The following is a 20160-nucleotide window of genomic DNA, read 5'->3' as shown; positions in this document are numbered from 1 at the left end:
TAGATTAAAAAAGAAATTATTGTCATTGCATGGAGTTATATTTTTACATTGCCCAGCAGCTTTTTAAAAAATCTTGATGAGAGCACATTATTTGCTATATTTAGTTGTACTACATTTGTAGATGCCTGCAGTTTTAAATTGTGACAGCATACACAACGTCAAACAAACAATGTGAACGTTGCCTCCAAACAGAATTCTAGCTACAGATGTGCAAAAATTTTACTTGCAAAGGGAATACAGTGTAATTGGATCTGGATGTACTTCCTTTTTCTTTCTGAATTGTTCACAGGAAAATTCTTTTTATCTTTAGAGCTTAATAATACTGCTCTTGTTTTTTGGTTCAACAAACTTAAGGGGCAGGGAGAGGGTCAAGTTGTGACTTGTTCACGGGATACTTTAAATCTATTTGTGTGTGTGCGTGCATGTGTGTGTGCATGTGCGTGCGTGTGTTTGTGTGTGTGCGTGTGTGCGTGTGTGGGTGTGCATGTGTGTGAGTGTGCATGTGTGTGTGTGATATCTGCATGAATACATGCCTTTGTCCTTCAGTAGATTTAATACTGCATCAAAATTACTCCGGAAGATGGAATTTTTTTTTTTTTTTTTTAATGTAATGAAAAAAAGGATCCGAAATGTAGAAAGTAAGAATGAAAACTTGATATTTGTATTTCTAGTGAGCTGTTGACTGGTCCATTTATATAGGGTAAATTTGAATGTTTTTGCACTTTGATAAACAAGATAAATTTTTCTGTTCTTCTTTATGTGTGGTGTCTATATCATGCAAACCTTTCAAATGTTGAAAGACCACACTAAGAAATACCACAGCAGCAAAATCCCTCTTAAAAGGTCCAACACAGAAGTTAGATTTTCCACATTTAAGGCATAGGGTGTAAAACAACTTAAGGCTCGGTTCTGACAGAAAGGAACAAAAGTAACTAATCATTGATTCTAAAAAGGCAAAAATAGTATAATAAGACAAGATAATGAATCCATTTTATGTTATGACACGCAGGCTCTCAGGGGTCTTGATGTTCATACACTAGCGTGGAAAAAAGAAACTAGATGAATTGATCATATGCTGTCTCCTTTTGATGCATTGGCCTTTTTTCATCTTTAAGATATTCTTCACATGTGCCAGGTTGATAGATTTTTCCTTGAGTCTATTCCCCTGTTTCAACTATATATCAGTGACCATTGCTGGCATTCTGACAGTGATGGGCATATTCACAGTGGCCTGTGCACAATGTTTGCAGTATATGTCTAAACTTTATACTTCACATCTACACCTAATTATCACCCGGTAGCTGATAATTAGAAATACAAAAATAAAAGCACTTGTTCCTTTAAATGTTTGTACAATGGGCCATCTCAATGAATAACATCCCATAGGAAATACATGCATAATCCACAACATTTTGTACGGAATCCATTACATTCCACTCGGCCCATTGTTGCAATGCAGTGTTCCACATTCTGTTGTCACATGTAATATCATCAACTATCACTGCATTGCCCAAACAGAAATATTTCGTCAGTTTTGTCAATATTTGCAGCATGGCAGCTTACTTGCCTGTTATTGAAACATTGTAAAAAACTAGATGCCATATTTTAAATACTAGGAAATAGTGCCTTATATCTAATAGACTATTTTCCTCTGCAAATAGTCTCGCCTCTGCCTATTCTGTGGTTCTAAATAATTTGAGAACCAAATATTCTGTGGTTCTAAAAAATTTGGGAACCTTTATTAATTAAAAATACGATGGTTTTGATCATGGTATTTCATTGCTGTATTCAAAAATACAATGTGATACATTAAAACGAGTAAAGGCTTAAAAGCGCAGCTCAGTTCATTGGCCGATACGTCACTCCTACGTAAAACTACACTGCGGAAGTAAATGTGTGCCATGCGAGCGTTGTTGTTTCTAACAGGCGTGGAACACTTCGGGGGTGTTTATGGAATTTAACGCCCATTCAAAATATGGTTTAAGGTAACCTACATCACAAATAATTTTCTTCATCGAAATGATCTAGTAAGATACGAATGTTTAATTTCAGTTTCATTCATTTCATTCTTTAGCGACTTAGTGAGCTACCCTTTGTACTGGTACCTGGCAACGTCTGATAAGCGCCATTCATTATATGGGTGAATGTATTACTATGGGACGTATGTGTACGTTTTGTAGAACAATATTATTTTGCAAAAGACATAAATATATAGCCGTGTAGTTAGCGACATAGCTGGATCTTTCTTGTCTCATTTGCAACTTTCTGGCTAGTGATCTGCACTGATAACGGCAGTGATTCACCTGCGAGATCTAGTCTGACGTTTGCTAGCTAAAGCCTCCTCCCAGGTCAGAGTGCTGAAGGCAATTTTACGATTCACGCCAAGATAGGGTAAAAGTGCTATTATTTTCTTTTATTAACCATTTTTCAACGTCGAGTGTGATTCAAATGAACTGGGTCTTATCTGAAAACTTTGTGACGCGGAAACTTATACGTGGGGGGTGGGGGATTACGATTGCATGCTACGGTGTACAGTTAATGAGGTGGTTTGGGGTGTGTCCTTACCCTTACGTCAAGGTGCACTGTGCGAGCATGGATAGTTACAATGTACTGCGTGTGATCGGCGAAGGCTCATTCGGTCGCGCACTCCTGGTTCAGCCCAAAGATGACAGCGGTCAATACGTGGTCAAAGAGATCCGGCTACCCAAGGTAATTTCGCGGTCTATGCCCAGAAGTGGTCTTTTTCTTTGTTTCGACGAACATGAACTTGGTTGGCTGTCTAGAATAAGTACAATCGTTCTGTATGTTATGTCTGTTTCACAGACTCATTCCGGGCAAGAGAGCTCTAGAACGGAAGCGGTACTTCTCTCCAGACTGAAGCACACTAACATCGTTGCCTTCAGAGAGTCATTTGAAGGTTTGTCTTCCCAATCAGGAAATTTTTGTGTCCTTAATATTTTCGTAAAATATCTACGAGAATGTGTTGCCTCTTACAATTAGCTTTAATGTGGGCAAAATTAGGTGATGTTTGCATCATCAATCATGACGTAATCCTGCCTGTAAGGAAGAAGGTGAGGCTGATTATTGCTAATAAAACACTTTCTTTTTTCCTTGCAATGTTAGCTGATGGCCATCTGTACATTGTTATGGAATACTGTGCTCGGGGAGATCTTCTGCAGAGGATCAAGCAGCAGAAGAGCACTCTGTTCTCTGTGGATGTGGTAAGACATTGGGCTCATCATTCGAAGATAAGCTCATGTGAGGTCAACACCAAATCACTGTCTTGTGGGCAACAGCCAGTGGTGTCAGTCAATCGGTCGACCAGTCAGGCTGTTTCAGTATCCATCTAATCATGTTTAGGCTTTCTGCGATGCCCTTGAAGTCTGTCCCGCGTGGAATCAGATTCCGTGTTCCTCTCCCACAGGTCCTCAGGTGGTTTGCTCAGATGTGTTTGGGTGCGAAACACATCCACGACAAGCGCGTGCTACACAGGGACCTGAAATCCAAGGTGAAAGGGCTTACCTGTGTCTTATTGGTGCACGATGTCACCAGGCCGTGGTTTTCCTTAATGAGTGACTGGAATAATAATCTGTCGGTGTGTGATCTAAAATGACCAATTGAGGTGGTAGGATTGAATATAATTTTAGTTTAGTTCATCCTGAATGGTTGTTATCGTGTGTGGAATTAGCTGTCATTCATGCAAAGCTAGAAAATGATTTATTTTAATGACCAGAGGGAACATCCCTTGACTTTCTTGGCTTGATTTGTATGTAAGGTGAACGTATTGCTAGTTTTCAGGAACCAAGCAAGCTTACATGTTCTCTGTTGTCTAATTTTTAGAATATTTTCCTCACGGATAATGGAACTATCAAACTGGGGGACTTCGGTTCGGCTTGTGTCTTGAACAGGTATAAAGTGGAACTCTCCAGGTCTTTGTTCTTCCAACTGTTCTTTGTTCTTCCAACAGAAAATTCTGTTTTGTTGTTGTATGTGTGAAATCATTTTTTTGTTTTTAACAGATTTTTTTTCTGCATTGTAGCTCAAAGGCCTATGCTTACTCCTATGTGGGAACCCCTTACTACGTGTCTCCCGAGATTTGGGACAGCAGACCCTACAATAATAAGAGGTACATTACGCAGGTGATAATGAAAACAGGTGTCTAGAGAACAGGGCTGGGGTCAAGTGCATTTCATTTCTGTTTGTTCCAGAAATTAAAAGGAAATTCTCCATTGAGCATTATGGGATTTTCAAATACATTTTGTCTTCCCATTCCTCAACTGTGCTTGACAATTCACATGTTTCACCAGTAGCAGCATGGATTTCTAGGCCCAGCCTGCAATTTACTGTACATTTTAGCTAGAATCCTGCAGACCCACTAAGAGCATAATAGTAAGCGCATATCTGAGGGGAAAAGGTGTTTTGCTGCAGAATGACGGTGTAAATGTTTAATCTCTCCGTGTGTTGCAGTGATGTATGGTCCCTTGGCTGCGTCCTGTACGAACTCTGCACCCTGCGTCACCCGGTAACTGCCCCCCCACCACCTCACCCCAGTAAATCAGCTAATGAACGATTGAACCAGTCAGCCAATCAACAAACCAATGAATGAGTCTAGTAACCTATTGATCAAGCAACCAATCAGCCAGTAAATCAGCTAATCCATCAGGTAACTCTCCTCTCCTATAACTTGCAGTTCCAAGCACGGAGTTGGAAGAGCCTGATTTTGAAGGTGTGTCGGGGTGCCTACCCCCCTTTACCCAATCACCTGCCGTACGAGCTGCACTACCTGCTCAAGCAGATGTTCAAGACCAACCCCCGGGACCGGCCTTCGCTCAACACCATCCTCACCTCGCACCGCATCTCCAGGCTCCTGCAGAAACACCTGCCCCCCCAGGTAATCCTCCCCTCGATCCCGGGACAGTCCTGTTCCCTGCCTCCTCACTTTTCATACTGCTCTTCCCTTATTATTTTACCTTAGTAACACGGGTCACACTCGAGAGTTCCGTAGCTTACAGCATTAGTCTTGAACTTGTGACCTCATAATGCTTAGGCTATTTCAAATGCGTTAGGCTCTTGACTGTTTCCTAGCAACTACAGAGAGAAGCTCCAAGCAGATGGAAGAAGGAGGAAGGAGAAAGAGTTGCCGTGTTCCTTGGACAGAAGAGTCTCATCGAGACAGCCTCTTCAGTTGGAGGTGGGAGGCGTGGACTAGGCCTTGTTTTTCTATAACAGTAATATAGTTATGGTTTCTCAAATTTTAAGTTGGAGTGCCTGTGATTCAGGCATTCATCTCTATTCAGATATTTGCTCTTGTTTCTTTTCAGTTCATAATGAAACTTTAGCCTGTGCTCAGTCAACATTTTTCCTTATCATTTGGCTTTGACTACTTTGACAAATAAATGCAACCATTAAACTTATTCTTCATATATATACAGTATATCTTTATTTATTTTTGTCAACATGCGTAACCATTTGCAGGGTCAATGCAGGAAGCGCAGTCTGGACACGAGCGGGAACGCTCACGCAGGAAATGGGCGGGAGGCCCGCCCAACACGGTGATGCAGGTCCTGGAGAATGCTGACATCATTTCCTCCCCCAGCATGGCCTCCGGGAGCAGCTTTGACTCCAGCGCAGGTAGACATGGCCCTGTTATGATTTAGGCTGGTTTTTTATTGAACTGGGCGGGTTTTAAGTTGTGATTGGACTGGAAACTGTCAATCTGATCTGGCAACACCGCAGGTAGAGGACCACAGCCCAGATTCCCCAGGATCAGTGGCGTTTAGTTCATCCGTTTTTTAACGGAGAAGTTCTGCGCTCTGTGGCCTTTGCATTTTTTTTAACCTGCTGACGGCTGAAAGGAGCAAAACAGTCATCAGTTGATGAAACTCAAAAAGAGCAGAAGCAACGTTTGATCCAAATTATCAGATCATTTATTATACTTTAGCCATTTAGACACTGGTAAATTCCTGCGTTTTGCTGAAATTGTCCTGCGCTTCCTCCAGGGGGCGCTCTTCCTGGGACACAGCGGGCCTCCCCCCGCCGGCAGTGGGACAGGGGAACCCCTGATAGGCTCCTGACTCTGCTGGACAAAGCATATCAGGGCATGGCATCCAGAACTTACACGGTGCACAAGACGGGTGAGAGACAGAGAGAGTGTGTGTGTGTGTGTGTGTGTGTGTGTGTGCATCTGTGTGTGCGTGGGTATGTGTGTGTGCATGTGTGTGCACATGTGTACGCGTATGCATGTGAGTGTGTGCGTGCGTGTGCATGCATGTGTGCGCACACAATTGCTATTTGGAGTAATAATTATAATTTCTGAATCTCACACAATGACTGTCTTGCTTCAAGACGGGGCTGAATTCTTGTTGTAATTTGGGGTGTTCTATTAAAATTAAATTGTCAGTAAAAAAAAAATGTGGGCGTTCATTTAAGTTATGTTTACATAGCGATAGCGAAGTAATGCTAAAGGTCTGTCTCCCCCTTCTTCGGCCCCGTTCCAGATGTTGAGCATCCCCTGATGGGACCCCTGTCCAAAGCAGGGGCTGACGCCATAGACGGACCCAAAGAGGACACAGTGGACGAGTCCAGGCTAGAGCCTCGCTCTGACGATGAAGACACGTGAGTTTGGCCCCGTCAAACCCCACCTCACATGCCCAATGGGAGTCAGGAAGTCAATAATAATGCAAACGTAATACAGGGCTCTACAGTGCTCCCATTTTAGGAGCATTTGCTCCTGAAAATTTGTGTGTGCTAACTGGAAAAATAATTTCACAGCACATCTGCTAATTTGGAATGCTGTAGTGTACTCTTTCTTACTTGGAAGCACATATGCTCCTAGGACAAAAATGGTAGCCTAGAGCCCAGTAATGATAATAACAGGAGGAATAATAAGTTAAGAAGCTTTATTTTTAAGAAACCTTTCATACAGCATCCACAGACCAAAGGTAATAAAAACAGGAGATAAGAGCCCAAACTCAGTTTGACCACGCCTGGTCGTGGTTGGGGTACCCTGTTAAAGCATTGTGATGTCACACATTTACGATATTCAGCTCTCTGTAAATTATGATAACGGGAGATAATAATGTTAATGTCACCAGGTTATAAGCCCTTCACATTTTTAAACTCATGCCAAGAAAACCCCACACTTTAAGAAAAAAGGGAAAAAACTACTTGTTTATTTTTGTCACCATTATTGTTTTTTTTTACGTTGTTGTTCAGCATGTTTTATCCTGTGGGCCTAAATGATGAGACCTGAATTACAGTAATAAGCAGGAAAATAATGAATAGAATAATTTGCATAATTTCAAGCAAACTGACGGTTGAATTTAAAAGCAAGCTAACATAAAAATATTGTGATTTATGAGTAATGCCTGATGAGTGGTTATAAAGTAGCATTTTATACACACAAGAAATCTCTTGCTGTAGGTTAATTTGTAGCCTACTTTCTTCTCCTCAGGGACTTTGAAGAAGAATGGCCTTGTGACTTGGTGGTGGAGCTGGAGAAAATGGGCACGGAAGACTGATCTCCATACACTCTATATGTCCGCAAAAAGAGGCTATTGCTTTTTCCATGTCAGATCCATCTATGGTGCTGTAAAGTCTTTGAAGTGGGGGCCAAATCACTTGCTTTAAATTATGTCATAAGGTTTTTTTTTTTTTGTTTTTTTTTTAATTAACTTGAAATTCAAATTTTGGAATAGATTGGAAGTGTACATAATGTATATTTTGCCTGATATTTAAACGATTAATTAATTTTATGTGACTAAACTTTTAATAAATATTTATTAGGTATCTTTCTATGTTTGAGTGACTTAAAGTTAACCAGCTATTCAGTGGAAAAGTTGATCTATTCTGCTATATGTGGCTTACTTTTCATGAAAACACTTGAAAATATGCCAACAATTGAAAATTGACCAGGTTGATCTTCGTCAGGTGAAGTACAAGCACATATTGATCCGTAATGCTGTATTAGACTAATCAGTTTGTGTCTGTAATCGACTTCTGCTTTCTTGGCCAGGTCACCCAAAACCAAAATCCTACGTGGTTAGGATCAAAGTTTTACATAATACACAACTACTCATTTTTCTAATTGTAAGAAGGAATTAATCCCCAGAAACCTCGTGATATATTGTGTGGAACTTTTTGAACGTCCAGTTCTGTATCCGTTTCTGAAACCTTTTGCCATTTATATGACTTGCCATATATAAATGCCACCTCGCCACTGTAAAGTTAACAGGAACGTGTTTGAGTTCAGTACAAAAATGATCATCCTTTATTACTGGTAATAATTACAGCGCAATCAGATGTTTTAAGACGCTTGTGTTGACAAATACGATTATAGAATTATGAACCGCCTTTGTAGTCTGTAACTGAAGTTGGTAATCAAATCAACAAAACATTGTTCCCAATATTCTTAATTGTAAATTGTAAAAAAATAAAATAACGAACGTTCTCCGGTCGAATGCCGCTTGAACTCAAAACAGTGGATCTGAATTGCATAGTGCGTTCTAGAACCGTTTGTCCTTGTTGCGTCTGTATAAACTATATGCGAAACAGAAGAGTGTACAGGCTATAGTATTTAAGCTCTTGTTAAACCCGTTCGCTGTTATTACTATTTTTGACGGACTTCAGTGAACACTACAAACCTGTGGATTTACAAAACTTTTAATTGACGTGTGTACCAATTAAATCTATGTAATCAAACCTTCAGATATTTTGAGTATGTTTCACGACGCGGTGAGAGAAGCTGTCTGCAAAGACTACCTGTCCGCTTTGGAGGACTTAACTTTCAACAGTAAACATTACATTAACATGCTGACCAAGCTGGCAAAAGAGAACTTGTACTTCGCCAAGGACATCGTGGCTATTGTGGAAGCACATATCGTAAAGGTATTTATTTATTTATTTAATTTGTTTATTTAGCCACTTCTCTGGCCGCTATCTTGGTTAATATTTATCTATTGAAAATTGACATTGTTAATAAATAATATATATTGTATCTGTATAAATTTTAATACCATTGTACTAAAGCAGTTCTGTACACTTCATAGTCTACTGTAGTAGCCTACTGTACTATTCACCAAATACTGTACTTCCGGCTGAAAATAAACAGCAAATGTTGCAGCAAGCCTCAGAGATTAATCGTGTTGGAGGGTATTGCTGGTTGAAACAATATTTCAGATCAGTTCTTGGGTATAGTAATTGGTCGAAATTGATCTGTGTGTCTGTGTGATTAATGATTTAATTTGAGGATACACCCTTTTGTTCTAAACGTGATTTCTCTATAATTAACAGGCTCCTGCGACTCAGAAGCTTCCAGTTCTGTACTTGGTGGATTCCATCGTGAAGAATCTTAAAGGGCACTACCTTGCCGAGTTTGCCAAAAACATCACAATCTTGTTTGTTTCGGTCTTTGAAAAGGTATACATTTACTTATGTTTCTGTGTGAATATGTTTCTGTTTAGAACAAGCTGTAGGCTAATCTCTATTAACACAAATATTATTCGTTTAATTGTGCTACATGTGCGTGGTCCGTAAGACATTTTTGATGTACTCAATTTAACCCTTTGATTTTTTTTCAAAATTCTGTCCCACCACTCCATTACTTGAATTACCAGTAGTGATTGTTACGTCAGCATTGGAATGTTGTTAACATTCTGTCACATATTTATTATCTAACATCTTAAAGGGTTAGACGATATCTGTATTCCCTGTGCGTGAGTGCGTGTTCCTGCTTGTGTGTGTATATACGTATTGGAGAGCTCTTAATGACGGTTAAAAAATTGTGTTCAATGTGAAGTAAAGGGTTTTAGAAAATCTTCTGCCGCCGGGACTCAGTCTGCCAAATCTCGAGTCAGATGGAACTCGAGAATCAAGGATAAAATATTTAGGCTACCTGCACAATCAACTATTATTTTCGGATTAAAACATTATTCTAAAATGACAATTGTGTCCGGGAAATAAATCTTGTAATAAGTTATAATATCTTTTTATAGGTGGATTGTGACACTAGAAAAACGCTGCGTAGACTGCGCGACACCTGGGATGACGTGTTTTCGTTGGAGACGCTATACGCGTTGGATATGCACGTGAGGTGTATTGATCCTAACTGGGCTATCAAATCCGTGCCACCAACTGTGGAGTCCAGTTTATCCCTCACCTCAAGCCTTCGACAACCAGTAAGTGTGTGCGCAGAGCAGGAGGGATTTTTATTGATTCATTTGATTTATAATTTGTTCTCACCGTTCTTCAAGTTTTTCCCCATCTATATTAGTGGCATACTGTCCTACGAAACACGCCGTTTATTGTGCATAGGAGCCTTTGTTTCCCCAGCTTCTCATTTTTTGGTCAGCTGTGTATATAGGCGTTTGTGCGCAGCTGACTTTTCCAATCGTTTTCGTAAGGCTGCCAATCAGCTGGGATTGACAGGAGCGAACACGACAGAGGTGAGACGACAACAGCAGCACCGTACGACTCCAGTGAAAGAGGATGAGGAGACAGAACCGAACCCAAGGATGCGCTGTGCTGATAATGCAGAGGGCGACACAGCCATCGTTTCTGAGCTCAGGGCCACCAGCCGGGCAGGCAAACTTCAGAGAGAGGGCGCTGGATTTCCACCAGGCCCGGTTAATAAAAAGAAGAGGTCATGCCCCGGATCTCTGCCGCCATCGCTCCTCTCAAAGGGAAACGACAGCCGCTCTTCAGAGAGCACATCAGGAGTCACCTTTTCTTCTTCTGCAAGGCGCGGGAAAGGAAAACGAGTCCCTGGCAGACAGTTCCCACTGCCAAAAAATGTTAAAGAGGAAAAAACTGACTCGACGAGTACTGCAAGATTTATACCGCTAGAGGGCGCCAAAGGCAAACAGTAAGTATTTGTCAGCTGGCGTATTTTTTATGTGCAAGTCAGGGGACTCGTGCCAGAGAACTTCGAAGCCTGCAGGGTTTTGTTTTCATCCTAAAATGAGTTTTTTAATTCAGACAATTGGGATAAGAAGTCACAGTCTTCTACTATTTGTGATGTTAGTTGAGTAATTATCATTACTAATGATAATTGATAGTGATGATGCTGATTGTCAATCATTTTGTCTTCATTCCCCCCCCCCCCCCTTAAAGGTTTAAACCATTTGAAGAGGACTTGAGTAATGTTAACTCAGACGCACAATGCTCAACGCGATTTGAATGCGAACCAACTGCCATTAACAAGAAGAAAAGGATCTTCTCTGTGTCCGCAGTACCATTGCTTCCCCTCTCGAAGCGGAAGGACCACCATTCGCCAGATAGGAGCCCAGAATCCATTCTTTGGTCTCCTGCAAACTCGGGGGATGGAACACAAGCAAAAGATTTCTCACAGCTCGTTAACACTGCAGATAAAACAACTTCTCCCTCAAAGAAAGCAAGCAATACTCAGGGAGTTAAAAGGTCGCTGGGAGGCGGGGCCAGTGAGTTTACCAGCAGGACAAACAGAAGTGAACGGGAGGAGCTGAGAAGGTAAGGATGTTATTGGTCAACTGGGTGTCATCTTGTAAGTTGAAATGCATTTATTTTTGACGGAGCTGAATCTACAATTTGGGGTGTGCTGAATTTAAAACGGCCTTTTTGTCATATAAAGCGGTTGCTTTCCCTGTGTCTTTTCCTCCAAAGCCTGAAGCATTCCAGGGAGAGCCTGTCCCAGGTGGCACTGGATCCGCGTTTGACGGAACTTTCCGGCCCGCCCTGCCAGCGCTGCCCTCCCAGGCGGCACGGCCCGGCGGACCTCCAGAACCACCCGAGGCAGGACCCGGCCCTGTTCATCTCCCCCAGGAGACGGGACCGCGTCGCCCACGATGGCGGACACCGCGTGTCGTACGCCGCCCAGCCGCGGATGCCTGCGAACGCGCTCGGAGACGCACCGCAGCCATTCCAAACGCAGCAGAGTGCGTTTGGAATGGCTGATTTCAACAGGCTGATGCCAGCTGGCACCCCAAATGTCTTCAATTCTCAACGGACACCTCTGACGCGCTTTTACCATCCTGGCGCTCTGGCGCCCTCTACTGGACACACAAATGCGCCGGTTCCAGCAGGCAGCGTTCATCAAGGCGTAAGTATCATGGGTTGAATTTTTTAACCGAACAAGGGGACTCACCAAAGTCTCAAAATGGTGGATGGTGGATATTATTTATTTCTTTTCTTTTTTTCTAGTTTTGAGCCCAGTTCATTTTAGGAGAGCAAGACTACTTCATCATTTTGCTGAAAGAGGGTTAGATGAGGGAATGTTCTTGCTGTGGAAAAAAAAAACTCATTGATTCTTCTGAGTCATTAGCTTTTCATAGACGGCTTAGTGGTTTTATGGATCAGAGCATTTCAATTACCACGTGTTTGTCAGATGAAAAGCACATCCTCATTTAGTTTTTGATGAAGTACTTCTTCAATACATAAAACTTCTCATTACATTGTTTTTGTAAAATGTGCTTCTGGAAAATCCGCTGAATACACAGTAGATTAAGCACATCAACGCCGGCTGTGAGGGATATGCAATCAGCGAATGACGCCAGTGCTGAAGTATTTCCTTCGGTAATGCTGATCAAAGATGGCTGACGCGGTTTGCATATCAAGACTGATTTTATTTTCAATGAAATTATTTTCCTCCATTAGATGAATGCCAGGTCTGGCTTTGGAATTACGCAGTCCTGCATTGCTTCAGCCCAGAACTGTGCACTGCTAAACCAACCAGGTCAGGAAGAACCTTGTGGAAATGTGTTTATAATGTCAGAGATAGATGACTTGCCGTTGTTATTAAGATTCATGTCTTAATTCAATAAGCCTGTCTGAGTCTTTGGATGTTTTGCTATGACAGTATTACTCCTACTGTTTAAATGGGATCTGTGTTGTGGTTGTATTAAATGTGTAAATGTGACTCCCTGTGGTAATGAGTGCTTATTGTAGTTATTTTTTCATATTATTAAGGACCTTACAGTTCTGTTCTCACAGTCTAGCGACAGTACTGATATTTTCATTGTATGTGTCTTAATTAGGGTCACAGTTTGAATCGCGTGCAAGTCATTCTGGCCACATGAATGTGAACAGCTTGCTAACAAGGCTCATTTCCTCAGGATTAATTAAGCCAACTATCACAGGTACATGTTAATGACCTGAGCTTTCATGCATAATGGTGTTTCACTTTACTTTGCTACCCTCTGAGACTCCAATAATATGAACCTTTTTCAAAAGGAAAATGTATTTGTGGATGTATAATGCCATGACATGTGTGTCTTTATCAGATTCTAACAGTTGACTAAAGTTTGAAGCATGCATTCTTAGAGTTTCTGGCAGCACATTGCTGCAGTTTGATTGAGAATTTTTTTTGAAATTTTTTCTGGATTGCAGCACAAACTCAAACCGCTAAAACAGAGCGAGTTTCAGAAAAGCAGAAGGAGGACAACGTTCAAAGGGTCCCAGATCTCACTGGGTTCGTCAAAGAACGCATGAAACGGTAGGTCATCCTTCAATTCAGCCCAACATCAATTAAGAATGCTTTAATAGGCTTCCAGGTTGGGTGTTATGAGAACTGAAGATCACGTGTTCTTATTAGTTTAAATTAGGTCCTATGTGAAAATGCTGAGAATGTATGATCATTTTGCCCGTTAGCATAGTCAAGACCTTTCATTTTTTTCTTCTACTTCTCATCCCTACTTTAATAATTTATCTCTAAATGTTCCTCGCAGTCAAAATAAAATGAGTGGTTTTTCATACAAATGGCGTGAATGGCTTCATTTCTTAGACAACATTTAAGTTAATCAGGCACCATTTTGTGAAGAGACATGCCACTGGGCAGAGCAGTCAGACAGATGTTTGCAGGGAACTGATTACAGAGGAGAGCAGCCGGATTGGGCCCATTACAGCTGTTCTGTGCTCATTAGTGAATAATTTACATTGTGAATTACAAAGTGGGACAAAACTACCAATTCTGGAATATCTATAGAAAAACTGAGAATTTATGTCACATTTTCATGACAGTCCCACATTGCACTGTTCATAACCACTTATTGTTTTACAGGCACTTTGGATAAAATAAAATGTAATGTAATGTAATATCTGCTTCTGTAAGTGTGAAAATTTGTCTTGTTGGTTAAATTTACTGCATTGAGGGTGAATTGAGCCCCAAGGCATCTCGGGGAAGTCCCCCAGTTGTCATGGATACAGGCGCTGTTGGGTGGCTGGATGTAAGCGGTGTTTTGACTGGCAGGAGGTATGGCGGCGTGGTCTCTGAGCTCTACGCCGGACGGCAGTGCTCTTCCTGCGGCGAGCGCTTTAGATCCACGCACACGCGGAAGTACAGAGACCACCTGGACTGGCACTACCAGCAGAACAGCGCCAAGAAGAACAGCCAGGCGAGGGCCGCACACAGGGCGTGGTACTGCCGTGCGCAGGTAAGGCTCACACCTGTACCACACCACATCACCTGTACTAACCACACCTGTACCACACCACATCACCTGTACTAACCACACCTTTACCACACCACATCACCTGCACTAACCACACCTGTACCACACCACATCACCTGTACTAACCACACCTTTACCACACCACATCACCTGCACTAACCACACCTTTATCACACCACATCACCTGTACTAACCACACCTGTACCACACCACATCACCTGTACTAACCACACCTTTACCACACCACATCACCTGTACTAACCACACCTGTACCACACCACATCACCTGTACTAACCACACCTGTACCACACCACGTCACCTGTACTAACCACACCTTTACCACACCACATCACCTGTACTAACCACACCTTTACCACACCACATCACCTGTACTAACCACGCCTTTACCACACCACATCACCTGTACTAACCACGCCTTTACCACACCACATCACCTGTACTAACCACACCTTTACCACACCACATCATCTGTACTAACCACACCTCTACCACACCACATCACCTGTACTAACCACGCCTTTACCACACCACATCACCTGTACTAACCACACCTCTACCACACCACATCACCTGTACTAACCACACCTTTACCACACCACATCACCTGTACTAACCACACCTCTACCACACCACATCACCTGTATCAACCACACCTTAAATTACACCCCATACCTGCACCACACCACATCACCTGTACTAACCACTCCTTTACCACACCACATCACCTGTACCAACCACACCTTAAATCACACCCCATACCTGCACCACACCACATCACCTGTACTAACCACTCCTTTACCACACCACATCACCTGTACCAACCACACCTTAAATCACACCCCATACCTGCACCACACCACATCACCTGTATTAACCATGCCTTTACCACACCACATCACCTGTATTAACCACGCCTTGAATTACACCCCATACCTGTACCACACCACATCACCTTTACACCTCATACTTGTACCACATCGTGGCACTTGTTTTAAATGACAAACAATTCAATTTCCATGACAGCTGCTAAAACATATGCTTACGCACATGTCACTCTGGATAATAGCTTCTGCTAAAATTTACTGTACAAATTCCCAGCCGAAATCCAAGTGCGGTCTGATGTTACAGTTCCCACGTTTTGGGTGTCAAAGTGGGAGTTCAGCTCAAAACATCTAATCCCCAGGACTGGATTGAGCACGATGACTCGGCCAGTCTTGAAGAGAAGGCAAAAAAGAGCGGGTTCTTTGAGCAGGCCCGAAAGGAAAAGACGCAGGGAACTGGGGAGGAGGGACAGAGAGGCCTGCACAGTGTCAGAGCAGCCGTAGATGTGGTCAATGAGGCAGGTTCACGCGAAGCAGTAGCTACGAGATCCGTTGTGTTTTTTTTTGTTTTTTTTAAAGCCCCACACTTATTTTAACGCTGAATGATAACACAATTAACTGGGCTTCGTTTGATAAAAGAAGTCCGATTTCAGTTGGGGGGAGGCATTGTGTTTGTACTGCTGAAACAAAATGAGCACGTCCTCGCAGAGGTGTTTGTGAGCCCATAATAATGCAGCTTCATTAAAAGGTGCATGGGAGGGGAAGACAAGTCTAAGTTTATTTTTCTTTTATTTCTCTATAGTCCTGTGAAATGTGCAGGGAGCTGTTTGACCTGACCTGGGAAGATGACAGAGAGCAATGGTGTCTCAAAAATGCCATTCGTTCAGATGGAAAAGTACGTTAAGATTATAGTACAGTAATAATATGTCAACACCCTTACAAAGTAACTTGTTTACTTGGATATGTTGTTATTATTATTATTATTATTATTATTATTATTATTATTATTATTATACCAAACAGTATGCCTTTTAAGGGTTGCACTGATTATGTATCGAACTAAGAAACAACAATTCAGAGATAATCACAGCCTGATCTTTGTGCAATTTTTGTCATCCATTTACAGACATACCATCCATCCTGTTATGAAGACTACCAAAATGTACGTACAGATTTAGCAGAGATTGCATATTCATGGATAATTTTGTTGCTGTTCTGTTTATGATCCAACAGCGTTTATTGATATTATGCTGCAACCTTAAATGTTCCCACACATTTCTCTTTTTCTTTTTTAAAGACATTCTGATCTGTGGACTGCCTTCTTCTCTCCCAGTAAAGCTGAGGTGGAAAAAAGACAGAAAATTGAAAAATAAACCTCATGCTTCACCTCCAGAAGAAAAACAAATGATACAAAATGGATGAACTTATTAAATTGAATTCAATATTAAATTATTAATTTACATTTATATTATTGCAAAACTTATCAAATAGTTCTTGAATGGCACAGTGTATATGTAGTAGGTTAGATTATAGTATGAGTAGTATCATTATTTGTAGGTTCAGTATTGTATATGGCATTGTATTGTTTACGATTAAGATAGCTTAGCATTTAGAATATAGGACAGGGTGAAGACAGAATTTGAGAAATTATAACAAAACCATCTGGTAGGCCTAAGTTATAAATACATTTGCTTAAAATAAAAACAGAACATGCACACATGCAAGTGTAGTTGTCTATTTGGTTTTAGTGAAGTCAACATTGTGTTACTTAGTTTCCTCTTGTGTAAGGTATTTGTGAGGCGAGTTTAGTTTTAAATATGCTCATTCGTAGTAGTTTAATTTAAGTGATCCACAACATGCCCGAAGACAGAGGGTCTTCCAGTATATGAGGGATATGTACAGAACGTGAAGACAAATACAGGACAAATAATCATAAATCAATTACACTAACACAACTTTATAGACCTACATTCAAATCATAAACAAGTGGTGACACGGCAATTGTACAGAGAAATACTACACTGACACAAAATGTAAAAATGCAGCAAATGTATTGGTGCCCGCTGACACAACCTGAGCAAACTTAGGAACCACATGGGACTGCAGGAAGACGATGGGTCCTCTGCGTTGTATATTTAAAAACAAGTAACCGTTCGTTAAACGGTTCGTGTGAACAGAATATCCACTTGTGAAGGCAAAACATGTGGGGATAGCTGGACCAAGAATTCCGGGAGCGCGGATAGCTTGGCAGCATCTGAATCAGCGCACTTGCCAACTATTGAGTATACAAGTTGAACACCCTTGACTCCAGGGAATATACCTAAAGTCGGTGTACTAGGGGTACAGGAAAACCCAAAAAGTGATCCAAAATAATTTTAAAAGAAAGTTTTAGCGCATGTCTAGATTAATAAGAAACGCGAATGAGATAAAAGACAGACAGCAATAGGCAGTCGAATCCACATATCTGCTTGAAAATAAACTTTTTCAAAACCCTGAAAATGAGCGTCACCGGCATTACTTTTTTAGATACAAACGGTATTCTGTTTTTACGCATTTATACACGAGCCGTAATGAACTGAGACATTAGGCAGGTCAAATTAGTTCTGCTTTCCAATCGGGTGACAGGTTCAGGTAAACACGCCCCTGGCATCCCTGATCGCACACCTGACAATTACGGTGGAACTTACTCGTGCGCATGACTGATGCTAAAAGTACCAGTAGAGGTCAATGAACGACGACAGATAAGAGTTATGGAAGACACGTAAGTGTATAACCAACATGTACCGTGCTTCCCTGTCCCTCTATACTAGCCATCTTGTTTCTGGAAATCCTTTTTGGGTAGTAATTTTGTCGGTTAGGCTACCGTGTAAATATAGGTTTGCTCTGTAGTAGCATTTTGACTTGTTTACAATATAAATTGTAGGTTTGATCAGCTAACCACATACATTTATTGATTATAAAATGAGCCTACTATGGCTTCTTGGTGAAATTCCACTTGTGCATTCTGAAGATAAACAAGTTTCTAAGTAGCTTTGGATTATATTCGTTGTTTTAATCACGAATTCACACCAACCCTGTTTAAAAGTCATGGTGTGGTGTCATGTCAAAGGAGGTGAGCCTATAACCCACTGGCCAGTGGTTGCAGGCCTGTCTTTCAGGTGTGGCGTTGCTGTTCTGCCTATAACCATGGCACTCAATCTGAATATCAGTAAATATCCAGTTATATCAATGCACAATAAACCCAACCTGCAGGGGGCATGGGGGTGTGTGTGTGTGCGCGCGCGCGCGTAACTGGGAGAGATATGCGGAAAAACAAATTTCAGTTACCGTGTTACCATTGGCAAATAACGTTATTGTTTATCGCAATGCGCAATGTGCTCTGGATAAAGAATACCGCTCAGCGCACATGATGATTCTGTGATTTGACAACTGCTGAGTGGACTGCTTTTTAAAATGCTGTTACTTTTTAAACCACTAGATGGCAGGGTCATTTTAGTAACCAACAGTGGGCATTGTTGATTTGTCAATCTATTAATCCCAGGAAGAATAGAGCTCTCAGATGTTACATTAAAGTGTTTAGATTATCCAGTGAAGTGCGTTGTCATGCCGTATGTCTTTTTGAAACCAAACGGTCATAAGCAAAGTAGGTTTTGCTAATGGTATTACTATGCTGTTCATTCTTAAATTGAATTAGAAGAGCATGAAGATATATTTTTCTGCCAGATTTCATTCTCTGGTTGTGTAATACTTGTGTATTGTGTTGAACAAGAGCGGTTCGCGTGTTCTGACACGTTGAAAGTTGGTGCCAAGCAATGTAAACCATCGGACTTCTCCATGCGATTATACAAACGTGATAAAGTTGTCGGGGGGTGATAGAAAAATGTGCTGTTGCAGCCAACTGCAAACCAGTGGAAAGAAAAAAAGTAAATACGGGAATCCTCTTCATTCCGGGAACAGCAGGATAACCCCCGCTATGCTCCCCACTTCGATGGTGTACACAGGATGCAGCCTACGTATCAACAATAGCACGAGCCATAACAAGCACGGCGGTAATTATAGTGCGCGGACGCGAGAAGGCCAGAATTGTCTGCTGCGTTCCCCCCGCGTTTGTTTTCGGCCGGAGCGGAAACCCGGCGATGTCGCCACGGCCCTCTCATAAAGATGCTTTGAATCCCCGCAGGCCTCATACGCGGCCTTTTTATTTTTCCTCTGTTGGCAAAACTGTATTCTTTTGTGAGAACTACAGATTTAAGAGAGGGAGAGAGAGAAAAAAAAAAACCGCTTTGGAACACAACAGCACAGACAGTACTGCTGTCCATCAGGGTTGATGATGAATGTCTCCAAGCTGAGAATCTTGAGTTCTGGCCTTGATTAGAAGGCCTACATGCGACAGAAACACAAAGCAAGCCAGGTACTTGTTCTGGAAACTATGTTTAATTAATTTAATTTATCATTAAGGATACACTCTGCAACTGTTAATCTTCTTGTCGTCTGGTTGCTCATTTGTGCTGTTGTGTCATTGATTGTAATTGCATGAGCTCGCAGTGTAGTTCTAATTGTGTTAGTATAGTGTAATTAATTATGCTGTGCTCCTTGTGCAAAGTCCACTGCAAGCCGAAGGATGGAGAATCGCTCGGGGGGAGAATCAGGGACGCCATCCCCCCTCCATTGGCTCCTGGAAGTGCTTCCCTTCTCCCTACACCCCAAACACATACCCTGTTCTCCTGAGATATGCATTTGAGTGTTCCATTCTTACCCCTGATGATCAGGGCAAATTTGTGAGCATGGGACATACAACAAGGGATTTAAAAATGATTATTTAGCCCTTTTCTAGAGTACATTTTTTTAGAGTTTTCTTTCCAAATGTTTTCATTTTTTCAGAATTATAAGTGTTCTA

The 20160-nt window shown here is 41.5% G+C and overlaps 3 protein-coding genes across 7 annotated transcripts; all 3 read left to right on the top strand.

Annotated features, from left to right (window-relative positions):
• The first annotated feature begins 1870 nt into the window (after positions 1-1870).
• Positions 1871-7786, top strand: nek3 (NIMA related kinase 3). The gene is made up of 14 exons (XM_035384360.1): positions 1871-1985; positions 2578-2709; positions 2824-2917; positions 3124-3221; positions 3425-3508; positions 3841-3908; positions 4040-4126; positions 4468-4522; positions 4691-4891; positions 5086-5191; positions 5476-5631; positions 6000-6134; positions 6498-6615; positions 7454-7786. The coding sequence occupies exons 2-14, from the start codon at positions 2593-2595 to the stop codon at positions 7518-7520; spliced, it is 1386 nt and encodes a 461-aa protein (XP_035240251.1). The 5' UTR covers positions 1871-1985; positions 2578-2592; the 3' UTR covers positions 7521-7786.
• Positions 7787-8021: 235 nt separating this feature from the next.
• On the top strand, positions 8022-10865 carry LOC118209147. Its single transcript, XM_035384306.1, has 4 exons — positions 8022-8886; positions 9292-9417; positions 9993-10175; positions 10401-10865. The coding sequence occupies exons 1-4, from the start codon at positions 8719-8721 to the stop codon at positions 10863-10865; spliced, it is 942 nt and encodes a 313-aa protein (XP_035240197.1). The 5' UTR covers positions 8022-8718.
• Positions 10866-11847: 982 nt separating this feature from the next.
• Positions 11848-16673, top strand: LOC118210156 (pre-mRNA cleavage complex 2 protein Pcf11-like). 5 transcript variants are annotated; one of them, XM_035386097.1, is made up of 7 exons: positions 11848-12073; positions 12628-12706; positions 13360-13465; positions 14219-14402; positions 16066-16158; positions 16390-16425; positions 16561-16673. In XM_035386097.1, exons 1-7 carry the CDS (start codon positions 11858-11860, stop codon positions 16567-16569), a joined length of 723 nt encoding a protein of 240 aa, XP_035241988.1. In that variant the 5' UTR covers positions 11848-11857; the 3' UTR covers positions 16570-16673. The 5 variants fall into 5 exon arrangements, with proteins under 5 accessions (XP_035241988.1, XP_035241987.1, XP_035241989.1 ...); XM_035386096.1 differs by lacking the exon at positions 16066-16158 and adding an exon at positions 13008-13109; XM_035386098.1 differs by lacking the exon at positions 11848-12073 and adding an exon at positions 13008-13109 and having other exon boundaries at positions 12211-12706.
• The last annotated feature ends 3487 nt before the right edge of the window (positions 16674-20160 follow it).

The sequence above is a fragment of the Anguilla anguilla genome, chromosome 12, assembly GCF_013347855.1.
Source record: "Anguilla anguilla isolate fAngAng1 chromosome 12, fAngAng1.pri, whole genome shotgun sequence".
NCBI lineage: Eukaryota > Metazoa > Chordata > Actinopteri > Anguilliformes > Anguillidae > Anguilla > Anguilla anguilla.
This window is presented reverse-complemented; position numbering and strand designations above follow the sequence as displayed.